Here is a 13,397-nt window from a genome sequence, read left to right on the forward strand (position 1 = left end):
CATTTGTGTGCGTATGTCTCTAACTTGTCGTTCTTGTTTTTTTTTTTTTTTTCTGCTTCTCTTGTTTCCTCTATTGTTCCACGTACCAAGGCATAACACACCTATATAAAAATGCAAAACCATTTTTAGTATAGTTACCAACAATCATACATCAACTTTCCAAGAAAAACAAATAGAAGTAGATTCTGATGTTAATATGGTGGTGTACAGAACTTGGCTCGAGATCAATTTGATTGAGGTACTAATTCTTGAGAGGGAAATAAAGAAAAAGCAATTACTATGAATTTCTGTGTGACGGAATTACACTGAAATTCCAGCTTTTTGTTATACAGAAATCACACAGAAATTCAAATAGGCGAATTTATGGTCTTCGAAAACAACAACCGGCGATAAATTAAAATGCATGTGTTATTATTTTTGCAGTTCTTGAATTTAAAGTTAATTTTTCCTAGCTATTAATTATCATCAACTATAATAAAAACAATTAATAAAATAGATATTTACTTGCAATACATTCTCAAATGTGATGAACTGATCTCAATCATCTCAAACTAGTCTAGACACTGAAATGATAATCCTAAATATTAAATCAACTACAAAAACAAGTTACAAGAAGAAGATACGTCAAATTAATTTGATCTTACATAATTTCTCATCATATAAAATTTTAATTTGCTTAATTTATTTTTAGGTATAGTAAATTCAATAATTTAAAATAGCCTAAAAACAAATCTTTGTATTGAAAATTTGTTTTTTTTCTCTCTTCTCATGAAATCACATCATCATTCATACTCCAAGAGAGGATATCGAGTATCATTGTCAAGATTAAATAATTTTAGAGTTTCATCCAATACATAGCCAAAAATGGCAATCTCTAATGAGATTAATTTTGAAGAAATAAATAATAGTGAATATGGTTCTCGTTTTTGAAAGCATAAATCTTTTCTATATTTATTTATTATATGTGTTTGCGTATGGATGATATTAGTGTAATTTGGGTGTATCAAATTTTGTATCGGTCTTCAAATGAATGAATGAATCAAATTAACATATATATATATATATATATATATATATATATATGTATATTAAATACCTCCAAAGAATTTTATAGATAATCATATAGGAATAAAAATCCATGTGTTTTTGAAATAGGTTAGAATGGTTAGATTCACTGTTTCTCAACTTTTCAAAGAAAATTAAATCTATACAGATATTAAGCACACAAAAATTGTTAATTGTTTTCTCTCCCAAGCGATTTCAGAGAGAAAACACCTTTTCGTAATCTCCGCAGTTTCTGGCCGGCGTCGGCTTCTCCGGCGTTGGCCTTCGTCGTTTTCTTTCGGCAGTTGCTTTTCCTTCTCCTAGTTGCTGTACAGTTTTAGATTCTAAGTAAGCAATAATGGCAAATCGAAATTATCAAACCCATGCTCTTTGCCTCTTCGCGTCGGTGGTGGAGATTCAGGGATTTAGTCCATCAATTTCAAACCAGACTCCAGTCTTTGCCTGATTTGTTTTTTTTTATCAATTCACTTGGACTTTATACATGATAGATTCATACCACATACATTGTCGCTCCTTCCTTGTCATGGAATCGTGATGTCCTTCTTTATAGAAGGTTTGTTTCCGGTGCGTTCGCTCAGTGCCGGTGGAATTACCGGTTATCAATCGGTGATTGTCCTCTTACCCAATGGTATGGAAGTTTTACATGGGTTTTTGATCCCGGAATCAATGGAGGAATCAATCTACTTGACAGAATCAGAATCAGAAATCGAATCGGGTATGTTTCTCGAACTCAGTTGGGATTAAGTTTTATCTTCGGAATTCTGGTTATATGTGCAAGATTTGGGGCTGAGTACTCTTGTATAGAACGTGCCCATGGATATCATGTGATGTTAACATTGTCTGATGATGTTGATGTTTTCCCATTACCTTGGATGGAATTTTTCAACTCGTCGATTGATGGTATGGGCTGTGAAGTATATGGTTCTACAATTAAGGTGATAATTTTGTCCGATGATGATGATGGTGATTACTTTCCCTGGTCGGAAGTATTAGCGGAAGAGAAACGATGATAGAAAAGTTGTTATGAAGATAATTTTCTCATTCACATTAGGAAGAATCTTTCCAAGAGGTTTATATACAATTGCTCAATCTCGGTTTACTTAACCGGATCTAATCTAGCTACTAAACCAATACATTAATATACACATATATACTCCAATATGCCCCCTCAAGATGAGCATTGGAAAATGTTGAGAATGTTCATCTTGGACTTGAGATGCTCAAAGGAATGAGGAAACAAAGGCTTGGTTAGGATATCAGCCACTTGGTCCTCTGTTCTAACATGAAGTAGCTTTAAAGAACCATCATCCAGTCTTTCACGTACGGTGTGACAATCAATCTCAATGTGCTTCGTTCTCTCGTGGAAGACTGGATTAGTAGCAATGTAGATTGCAGCAGTACTATCAGAGAAGAGAATAGGAGCTGCAGGAGACTTAACTTGTAAATCTTGAAGAAGACGATGCAGCCAAATGATCTCACAAGTTGCCAAAGCCAAAGCTCGATACTCAGCCTCAGCAGAGGACCTAGAAACAATGGGTTGCTTCTTAGAACGCCAAGAAATCAGAGAATCCCCAACAAACATGGAGAAACCAGTAGTGGAGCGTCTACTATCAGGACATGATGCCCAATCAGAGTTAGCAAAACCCTTCAAAGTAAGGTCAGGAGAAGCAGAGTAAAACAAACCCTGACCTACAATTCCCTTTATGTACTGGAGAACTTTGTAAACTGCAGCTAGATGAGCAGTACGAGGAGCAGATGTAAACTGACAAAGCTTATTCACTACATATGTAATATTAGGTCTAGTGATTGTCAAGTACATCAACTTACCAACAATACGTCTGTATTCTTCTTTATCACCCAATAAATCACCATCAGTCTTTAGCAACTTAACATTAGGGATCATTTGAACAGAGGATGGCTTACACGCAAGCATACCAGTAGCAGTCAATAACTCCAATGCATACTTACGCTGACAAAGTGAAATACCATCTGAATTTCGGGCTATCTCCAAACCCAAAAAATATTTCAACTCTCCTAGATCCCTTAGCTTAAACTGTTGCTTCAAATTTTGTGTTAATGAACCAGCCAAAGCTTCAGAGGTGCTTGCAATGACAATATCATCAACATAAACCAATACTACCAGAAAATCTGAACCACAACTCTTTACAAACAAAGTATGATCCCCATGGCCTTTAATAAATCCCATATGCAATAATGAACTGGAGAACTTCTTAAAACATTGCCTAGATGCCTGTATAAGCCCATATATTGATTTCTTAAGCTTACAAACAACATTAGGAGGTAAAGAAATACCTTTGCGTTCTACATACCCTTCAGGAAGCTTCATAAATATTTCCTCCTCTAATTCACCATTGAGAAAAGCATTAGAGATATCAAGTTGTGTTAATGACCATTTCTTTGAAGCAGACACCTTGAGTAACAACTTGATAGTAGCCATCTTAGCAACTGGTGAAAAGGTTTCTGTAAAATCCACTCCTTCTCTCTGTGTATACCCCTTTGCAACCAAGCGAGCCTTATACCTCTCAAGACTGCCATCTGCCAAGAATTTCACTGTGAAAACCCACTTACAACCTACAGGTTTCTTTTCCGGAGGCAATGTTGTAACTTCCCAAGTATCAGTAGATTCCATTGCACCAATCTCTGCATCAACCGCATCACACCACTCTTTGGATTCCTGTGCCTCAGAATAAGTATGGGGAATAGGAATTTTTGTGATGTTGTTGATATATATGAGATGAGAAGGTGAAAGTTTAGAATAAGAAAGATTTGATGAAATGGGATATTGAACATCAGAGTTAAGTGAGTAACAATGAAAGTCTTTGAGATAAGCCGGAGTTTTCTTGGCTCTAGTGGTGGAGTGTTTTAATGGAGAAATTTGTGATGGAGAGATAGAAGATGGAGAAATTTGTGATGGTATAGTGAGCTTACCTGAGGACATTGGTGTAAAGAAATCCAAAGAGTGATGAGACTTCTTGTCTTTTGCCAGAGGAAACACATCTTCATGAAATATGACGTTTCTGGAAATGAAAACTTTATTGCTCTCCAAGTCCATCAACCTATATCCCTTGTAGCCTCCAGGGTAACCCAAGAACACACAAGCTTTAGATCTTTCTTGGAACTTAGTTCTCTGTTTAGGAGATGTTGATCCATAACAAAGACATCCAAAAGTCCTCAATTGATCATATGCAGGTGCTTTCCCTGTAAGAACTTCAAAAGGAGTCTTATTAGATAGAACTTGAGATGGAGTTCTGTTTATAAGAAATACTGCGGTTAAGATACAGTCACCCCAGAAAGGCAGAGAAACTTGAGATTGAAACATGAGAGCACGAGCTACATTCAAGATATGCTGATGCTTCCTCTCAACTACTGAGTTCTGTTCAGGTGTCTGTGGACAGGAATGGAAGGACTGTATACCTTTATCTTGATAGTAACTTGTGAAGTTCAATTCAGGTGCGTTGTCTGACCTAACTGATTTAACTTTGAGATTCAACTGATTCTCAACAAGAGTGATAAAAGCTGGAAATACTGTAAGAACCTCTGACTTGTTCCTCAACAAATATACCCAGGTTGCTCTTGAATGATCATCCACTATAGTTAAAAAATATCAATATCCATCAATAGATTCAACTGAAAACGGTCCCCAGATGTCAATATGTAATAACTCCAAGTTCGTATTACAAATATTATTCTGAGAATGATAAGATAACTTCTTCTGCTTAGCCAAATGACAAATATGGCAGTAAGCTAAACCCTTATTCTTATGTCTAGTAGTGCCTAAAGACTCAGAAATAACATCTAATCTGCTGAATGAAGGATGCCCCAGTCTCTTGTGCCACATACTAACATCCACCACTGCATTCACTGAAATCTCTGTCTCCTCAACGTCCAAAACATATAGATTAGCCACTCTTCTACCCTTTCCAATGGTCAACTCCTTGGTAAGATCCTGAATTTCACAAGAACATGGATCAAACACCACTCTGAAACCAAGATCAGAAGTGAGAGAACTAATACTGATGAGATTTAGTCTGAATTCCGGGATAAACAACACATTCTGGAGCAAAATGTGTTTGTTGATCCTAATGGTTCCTACACCACTAATTTTAACAGTAGGTCCTGTAGGCAAGTTCACACAGCTAACAATAGCAGTATCCAGAGTAAGAAACAAGCTTCTATCATGTGAGACGTGATGTGTTGCTCCAGTATCTATAACCCATGTCTTAGGGGAAATAGTGTTTCTGGATACTGTCAATATACCAATGAAACAATAGGTAGAAGAGGAAAACGAGATACCAGTGTTATCATTCGGAGATGTACTAGCTTCAGGAGAACCAAAACTTGACTGAGGCTGAAGCTGAGAACTAAACAGAGCGATGAACTGTTGAAGCTGATCCTTACTAAGATTACCAATGACTGCATCTAGACTGTTAGTCGCAGAATCAGGAGAGGGTGAAGCCAAAGTAACCTGAGCAGCAATGGGACGGGGTTTAACATTCTTATCAGGTGTCTTTCCCTTAGGTGTGAATCCAGGAGGAAATCCATGCTTCTTATAGCATCTTTCAGCTATATGTCCCACCCTGTTACAAAAGGAACAAATAGGTCTACCCTTGTTTGGTCAATTTTGCACATAACACACAGTGGGATCCTGACCAGAAGACTCAATAGCAGATACTTGAAAAGCAGCAGGTGGAGCAACTACATTGGAGAAACCCTTTTGACTATCATCTTGGTCAAGGATGTTGTAGACTTCAGCCAATGTAGGGAGAACCTTCTTCAGGATGATTTGTCTCCGTATGATAGAATAAGAATCATTAAGTCCTGCCAAAAACTTAACAATCTTAGCCCTATCTGCCTTCAATTGCAGACGAGTAGCCTTGCCACAAACACACGGATCATCTGGTTCTTCTGTGCTTTCCAAATTTCCCCATAAGGTCTTCAGTTTAGTGTAGTACTCTGACAAAGACATGGCTCCTTGGCGCAAGTCTTGTATCTCTTGAGTGAGATTGAAAGTCCTTGGCAAATTACTCATATGAAAACGACTGTGAAGATCACACCTAATATCAGAAGCATCTTTCATACGTAAAATGCTCCGATAGATCTCCGATGACACCGAATTCAAAAGCCATGACTTAATCATACTATTACATCTAGACCAGATGCTAAAATATTGATCAGATTCAGCAGGACGAGTTAAGGAACCATCGATGAATCCTATTTTTCCTTTTGAATCTAACGCAATACGCATAGCAGCTTCCCAATCATCATAGTTTGTGCCATCTAAACGAAGAGCAACGAGAGTCAAACCTGGATGATCGGCGCTGTGAAGAAAGAACGGAGAGTGCGATGGATCTGAGAATTCCGATGATGCATTTGCTCGCGATGCTCCAGAACTACGAGATCTAGTAACTGGAGGAGAGATCGGAGGAGATTCAGCAACACCGGTAGATCGTGACACTTTCTGAGCTGAAGAACTTGTTCCAGACTTCGATCGAGCAGATTTCCGAGCTATGACAGCTTTCACCATTGTAGAGGATGGATCTAGCGCAAAGAAAACGAAGAAATCAGATCGAAATCAATGGAGATCTGAGCTTGATGGCTCTGATACCATATTAGCGGAAGAGAAACGATGAGAGAAAAGTTGTTATGAAGATAATTTTCTCATTCAGATTAGGAAGAATCTTTCTAAGAGGTTTATATACAATTGCTCAATCTCGGTTTACTTAACCGGATCTAATCTAGCTACTAAATCAATACATTAATATACACATATATACTCCAATAGGAAGCCTTTCTTTTACTAGAACAAGTTCACCATTTTATTCATTGGTACAAAACAAAACAAGTCACGAGCGTGATGGGAAGGAAGATGGTGATGGGTGATTGTGATGGTGATGTTCTTTATTTCCCTTGGTCGAAAAATATTGCTTTTATAAAAAGGGAAATCACAGCTACTAACCGGCAACGATGCGTAAGGCGTCTCGAGCATATCGTATTGAGTTTCAAAAGACAAGAATTAGAATCATTTCAAGCAACAATTAAGTTTCTTCTTTTAATCAGAGTAATGCGAAAAGCATTTTGGAGTTTCATTTATAAGATGATAGCCAATAACGAGTATGTGAAGGGGGGACGTAACAGATTTTATCTGTTAGCCTGTAAGGCTTCCGATTGGAAAGCAGGGTCACTTCCACTCTTTCATCGAAATTGTGTTCAATTTCCTCTATTTGTGTCAACGGTTGTATGTGAATGGTTCATGTATTGTGTAAAATTCTTTATGATATAATATATTTGTTTTGCCGAAAAAAAAAAATCTATACAGATATTATTAGTTCAAGTATTTTCGGATTATATTTAAAATTTTGGTACATGATAAATTTACTATTTACTATAAAGTAAATAATATCAATAAGAGAATGAAGTGAATGCCCCAAATTATAAAACAAATCTGAATTGGGTCCAAGAGATCCAACTTAAAAGCCCAAAAAGGTCCAATAATTTAAACAAATTCTCTGAATTGTATACTCTTAGCTGTTAGCTGTTAGGGAATAGTGTAAAGCTGTACAAAAGAATAAAACACGAAAGCTATACAAAATAATAACGCAGAACAAATTTTAAAAAATTATTTTGATTGGAAACATCATAGCGGTACACATAATAAATAATATTAAAAATTTAGAAAGAAAGAAAAAATTATATAGAAATGTACTTTAGTATATAATTATATATGAAAATTAAGATTATATATAATGAACAATATTTTATTGTTAGAATAATAATATGAATTTACTAGTCCTATAATAAATAAAATTTTCTTTATTTTGAGCAATATAACATTCCAAAATAATTGTTTGAAAAAAAAACCATTATTTTTAATGAGATTTTTTCATAGGCTGTATTATTTACTTTTTCGGAAATCTTTATCTGAACATTCAAGACTTTTTTTTTTTTGCATTATACATAGTTACAATTATATTTTATAAAGTTTAATTATGCGGTTAATAATACGGTTAACCGTGCGGCTAATCGTACTGTTAAATAACGGTTTTGATACGTTTCCGGTATATTAACGGTTACGGTTAGTATATTTTTTTTAACCGTAACTAATCTAGTTTTACGGTGAATGGTTATGGTTTTTAACCGTTTTATACAGTTACGGTTGAAAAACGGTCCAGTTACGATCCAAAATACGGTTATGGTTAGCTTTTGGTCATGCTTACTAGGCATGACCAAAAGCTAACCATAACCATATGTTGTACCGTAACCGGACCGTTTCTCAACCGTAACCGTATAAAACGGTTAAAAACCGTAACCGTAAAAATAATTAGTTACAGTTAAAAAATATATTAACCGTAACCGTTAATTAACGGTAAACATATGAAAACCGTTATTTAACCATATGGTTAACCGCATAGTTAAAACTTTAAAAATATAATTGTAACTCCATATAATACAAAAAAAAATTTTGAATATTCAGATTAAGATTTTCAAAAAAATAAATGATACCGCATATGAAAAAATCTACGTTATAAAAAATGGTCTTTTTCTTAAATAAATATGTTATACTGTTATTTTGCTCGAAATGAAGAAAATTTGGTTTGTAACATACTTTTTGATTTTATGAAAAGTATTATAATAAGTTAGGTAACTCGTAAGATTTTGCCTCCGATATAACCGTATTTTAGTCATCAAATAACTATAACCGTAATTATCCGTAACCGTTGTAACCGTAATCGTTATAACCATATTTAACCGTAACCGTTATAACCGTATTTAATCGTAACCGTATTTAACCGTAACTGTTTTTAATTTATTTTTGTTTTTGTCCAAAAAACAGTTTTTTTTTTTTTGTTTTTTAGTGTACCACTTTTCATAAAACTTTTGTGATTGAAAGCAGTAGAAAGCTGTATAGCTTTAAAATTGGTTACCAATCATAGCCAAAGTCTCTTCCTTTAACAGTTTCGCCGATTTCGAATTCCGAAGCTTTTTTGTTTAGAATGGAGAAACGTTCAGATACAGAGAGTTCAGAGATTTTGGGCGATTGGGATTTGTCTCCTCCTCCGGTGAATCCGGAAGAACGAATCGTATTGGTTTCTGTTCCCACTTCACCAGAATCTGAAGATGCGAGATCGAATCAACCGAAAGAGATTGAAACTAGGGTTTCAGACAAAGAAATAGCTTCGACATCAACTGTCGCTGGAAAAGCAGCGGCGGCGAGGAGAGTATTGCCGCCGTGGATGGAGCCGTCGTACGAATGGGGTGGTGGGAAATGGAAAGAAGACGGAAGAAAGAAGAAGAAAGAGAAAGAGAAAGAGAAAGAGAAAGAAGAGATTATTCCTTTTAAAGAAATCATTGAAGCTCTGCTTCGGAACTCCGGTGACAAGGTTGAAGAAGACAAGGTTAATCAAAGTCAGAGCTCTGTTGAGATTTTGAAATCAATGGGCTTTAAGTTTCCTTTGTAAACTTTTGGGGCTTTTTCTAATTTTATAAAGTAACATTTATAAAGTTCAGAAACACAGAAGTATCATTTAGTTATGAAGATATCATAAGGATCCATTACATTCGTACAACGCAAGATACTGAACCTACTGTCAGAAAGAAAAAAAACATCTAGAACCACACTATAGTTGGTTTTGATATTACAGGTCACGGACCTAAGTAAGTACTATCTTCCCAAAAAACCAAAAACACAAAGTTTCCATCTCAAAACACTAACCCTTTCAAAAGTCAACATAAGGTTGACCAGCTTTTCTTCTAAGCTCAAACTTGAACAAAATGTTACCTTGAGGGCCTCTCTCTTTCCTATACTTCTCCACCATGTATAAACCATCATACACATAATCCTTTCCTCTATGGTCCAATCTCCTTTCGCCGCGGATCACTCGTACCGGAGTCTTTTCCTTAATGCTATTAGCTAAAGCCAAATTGCCTCCAACAAGCTTCTGATCTTTGATTGCTTTTTGATCCTTGCTCTTCACATTACCTCCTTGACCACAATAGATCATCACATCGTTGATGAATCTATCGCCGTAATCATTACCTTCAGATGAAACAATGCTCGTAGCTACTTCCTTGTTTCCTTTCTTCATGTAATCTATCCCACCCATGATGTCAAAGTGAAGACCGATTACATTGAGTGCTGCTTTGAACTGAATTTCATCTCCAACCTCGATTCCGGGGACTGGTCCAATCCTCTTATGACAGTTCACTTGCATCCCCATTTCCCTCAGAATATTCCGAGTTTGGTAATCTATCCTACTCTTGGCAGTCTCTGATTCACCTCGCCGTGCTGCCTTGTTACGATCTAGCTCATCAAACACAAGTTTGAAAACACGCAAAACCTCTTGAACTTTCTCTCGTGGGCTAAGATCTTTAGAAAGCCGGTTTCGTTGTATATCCGAGAGAACTCCAAGTTGATTTGACAGCCTTGGTCTATGAGCATAACTCAACTTCTTCTTCCCCGGTGAGTATCTATGTTTCTGCACAACAGCATTGGCTCTTACTCTTAACGCAGTTGCATTACTCAACTTCTTCTTCGCCGGTGAGCATCTACGTTTCTGCACAGCTTTGGATACCAAAGGCTTACCAAAACGACGTCTTCTTTGGCTTTCAGAACCCATTAGTTTAATACCTTCCTCCACACTTAGAGGTTTCACTTTACTTTCACAAAGTAAAGGAACTTTCCTCCTAGATGGAGGAAATTTTTCATTCCCAACATTACCATTACCTGCTACATTAAAGCCAGCTTTCTTCATAATCGAATCAAACGATTCGAATTCTTTAGGCCTATGGTGATTCTGATGTGCAACACCACCAACAAAATTCCTATCTTCACTACCATACAAATTCTCTTTTGTCTCACTTATGGCTGCAACATCATCACTTCTCTGATCTTTAACACTAAATCGTGGAAAGTCTCTTACAATAGAGACCTTTCGTCGCTTATAAGAAGGAGAAATCCTCTGAGTCATCATCATCCTGCATAGATACAATTATTTCACAAAATCACTAACCATGTTGTGATTCCAAATTCAGAAACTATTATAATCTTCTATGTTCCCACACATAATCTAGAAAGATCCAACAGCATAATTAAGCATATAATTGCAAGATTATGGCAAAAAATGACAAATTCGTAATCAAGAATCGTATCTAATAAAGTGTATTTATACGGCGCAAGTGTGAATACAGTAAAATTAGGGCAAAATCTTGAACTGTAACAATGGTAAAAGACGAAGATTACGGAGAGTGAAAATTTTGAAATTTGAAATTCGAACCGTTATTTTGTGTAAAAATCATCGAGATTGTAAAAAAAAAAAAAAAAACCTAGATTAGAAATTAGATCTTCACTTAACAAACCCTAAGTTCCAGAGAGTTCGATGAAAAGTTTCAACCGCAAAACAAAAAAATTCAAGAAAACGCAAGAACTAAGAATGTTTGACTTTCTGAAAATCGAAAACATGCATAAATTTTTCAGAAGAAATAGCGAAATAAAAAACCAAAGAACTCGGAAAAAAAAAAGGAACAGAAATGAAGAAGAAAAGTAGCAAATACAGAGTATCGAACAGAGTAAACATTGAAAGAAGAGAAGAACCAAAAAAAGATTCTATGAACCTGAAACAGAACCAAGCGAATCTCACGGCGAAGACGACGGAGAAGTTTTTTATCTATTGTAAATCTTCTTAATGTTTTTTTTTCCGGCGGTCTTCTGGATTCTTCTTGTGATAATCTCTGAAGGCTCGAAAAACGATAAGTCACTGAAGAGATACTTAAGCAGAGGCGGTGTTGGTTAATTGGATTTTTTGACTCAAAAACTTTTGAGTAAATCTGTTTTTTAACGGGGCCATTAATTACGTTAATTGTTTTCAGTTATATTTAAATTAATACTACATGGAAGCGAATGATTAGCGACTAATGGATTGTAATGATTACGTGGAGCGCTATAATTGGGTAGTGGGGGTGTAAGTTTTCCATAGCATTTAATTATTGTGTCTCATCTACTTTATTACTAGATATAGTTATAGAAATTCAAAAGTCTATGGAATATTTCAAATTTCTTTTGCTATAAATACTTATGTGCATTTAGTATATGTTAATACTCCCTATGTCCCAGGAAGATAACTTTTTTAGAAATTTCAAATTCTTTAAAAAATAATGTATAATGACAATTTTAAACTTTTAACATTTTAATTAGTATATTATTTATTATAGTTTAATAAAGATAAAATAGGTAAATTGTTTTAAATTTTGCATTGGAAATACAAAACTTCTATTTATGCCCCCCTTATGCATAATCTATCTTCGTGGGACGGAGGGAGTATGTGGTGTTTGTCCTAATTTTCTTCAACTACCGGTCAATAGTTTTATAGGTTTTAATGTTTTTTACTTAATTATTTAAAGATAATAAAAAAAACCTGAAAACGAATATGTAAAAATAAAAAAAGTGAAATGTGTTAAAAAAGCGTAAGGTGCTAAGCAGGACCTAGTACATATACCTAAAACATCTTATAAAAACCAGAAAACGAATGCGTAAAAAAAGAAAAAAAAAAGAGAGAGAAATGTATTCAAAGAAAGCGCTAAGTAGGCGTTGACCCAGTATATGCACCTAAAACATCTAATAGGAACTTAGACGATTTTAGACGGTTTAGCCGTTTATAACATTAATTTATTTAGTTTATATCACAATATATAAACTATGTATAAATAGAAAAAATTTAGTTGGAAATTAGAAAAATACACTAAAACAAATCCAATTTTAGGAGGTTGTTTAGTCGCGCCTAGTCGGGGTGCTAGACGGCTAAACCGTCTAAAACCGTCAAAAAACATTTATGACAAACACTCAAACCTCATAAAAGTTTTTTGAATTTTGCTTTCACATTTATAAAAACTCTCAAAATATAGATTCTTTATTTTTAGGGAAACTATATTTTTAGGGAAACTACTTTTTCAAATTCTTGAATGGTTGTAAAATAGAATTTGAAAGAAAAACTAACTAAAACCATTTCAAAAACCACAACCATTCAAGGCCTAAATCTAAAAATTAGAAACTTTCAAGGGTTTGTTTGAAAACAAATTGGAAAGAAAAATAATCATATACATCAATGAGTGCAAATATGTAGTTTAAAGGATTCATAAAAAAATATTATTTTCAAAAAAATTTCTTCTAAATAAAAGAATTGGATAGAATTTTAAAATCATTAAAACAATAGCACAAGAACTTGAATAAAGTGTAAGGATTCACAAGAACTTGTGGGCAACCTTAAATAATTAAGGTTTGCAGGTAAATTAAAAATATATGGCCAACCCTTTTTTATCCT

The 13,397-nt window shown here is 35.0% G+C and overlaps 2 protein-coding genes across 2 annotated transcripts; one reads left to right on the forward strand and one right to left on the reverse strand.

Moving 5' to 3' along the window:
• The first annotated feature begins 8,982 nt into the window (after window positions 1-8,982).
• LOC9299435 lies at window positions 8,983-9,562 on the forward strand. Its single transcript, XM_002863313.2, has one exon. It carries the CDS (start codon window positions 9,078-9,080, stop codon window positions 9,540-9,542), a length of 465 nt encoding a protein of 154 aa, XP_002863359.2. The 5' UTR covers window positions 8,983-9,077; the 3' UTR covers window positions 9,543-9,562.
• Window positions 9,563-9,586: 24 nt separating this feature from the next.
• LOC9299436 (YDG domain-containing protein At5g47160) lies at window positions 9,587-12,184 on the reverse strand. Its single transcript, XM_021022293.1, has 2 exons — window positions 11,695-12,184; window positions 9,587-11,058 (listed from the first exon to the last, which is right to left on the reverse strand). Exon 2 carries the CDS (start codon window positions 11,055-11,057, stop codon window positions 9,801-9,803), a length of 1,257 nt encoding a protein of 418 aa, XP_020877952.1. The 5' UTR covers window position 11,058; window positions 11,695-12,184; the 3' UTR covers window positions 9,587-9,800.
• Between the last annotated feature and the right edge of the window lie 1,213 nt (window positions 12,185-13,397).

This window comes from Arabidopsis lyrata (assembly GCF_000004255.2).
Source record: "Arabidopsis lyrata subsp. lyrata unplaced genomic scaffold ARALYscaffold_8, whole genome shotgun sequence".
NCBI lineage: Eukaryota > Viridiplantae > Streptophyta > Magnoliopsida > Brassicales > Brassicaceae > Arabidopsis > Arabidopsis lyrata.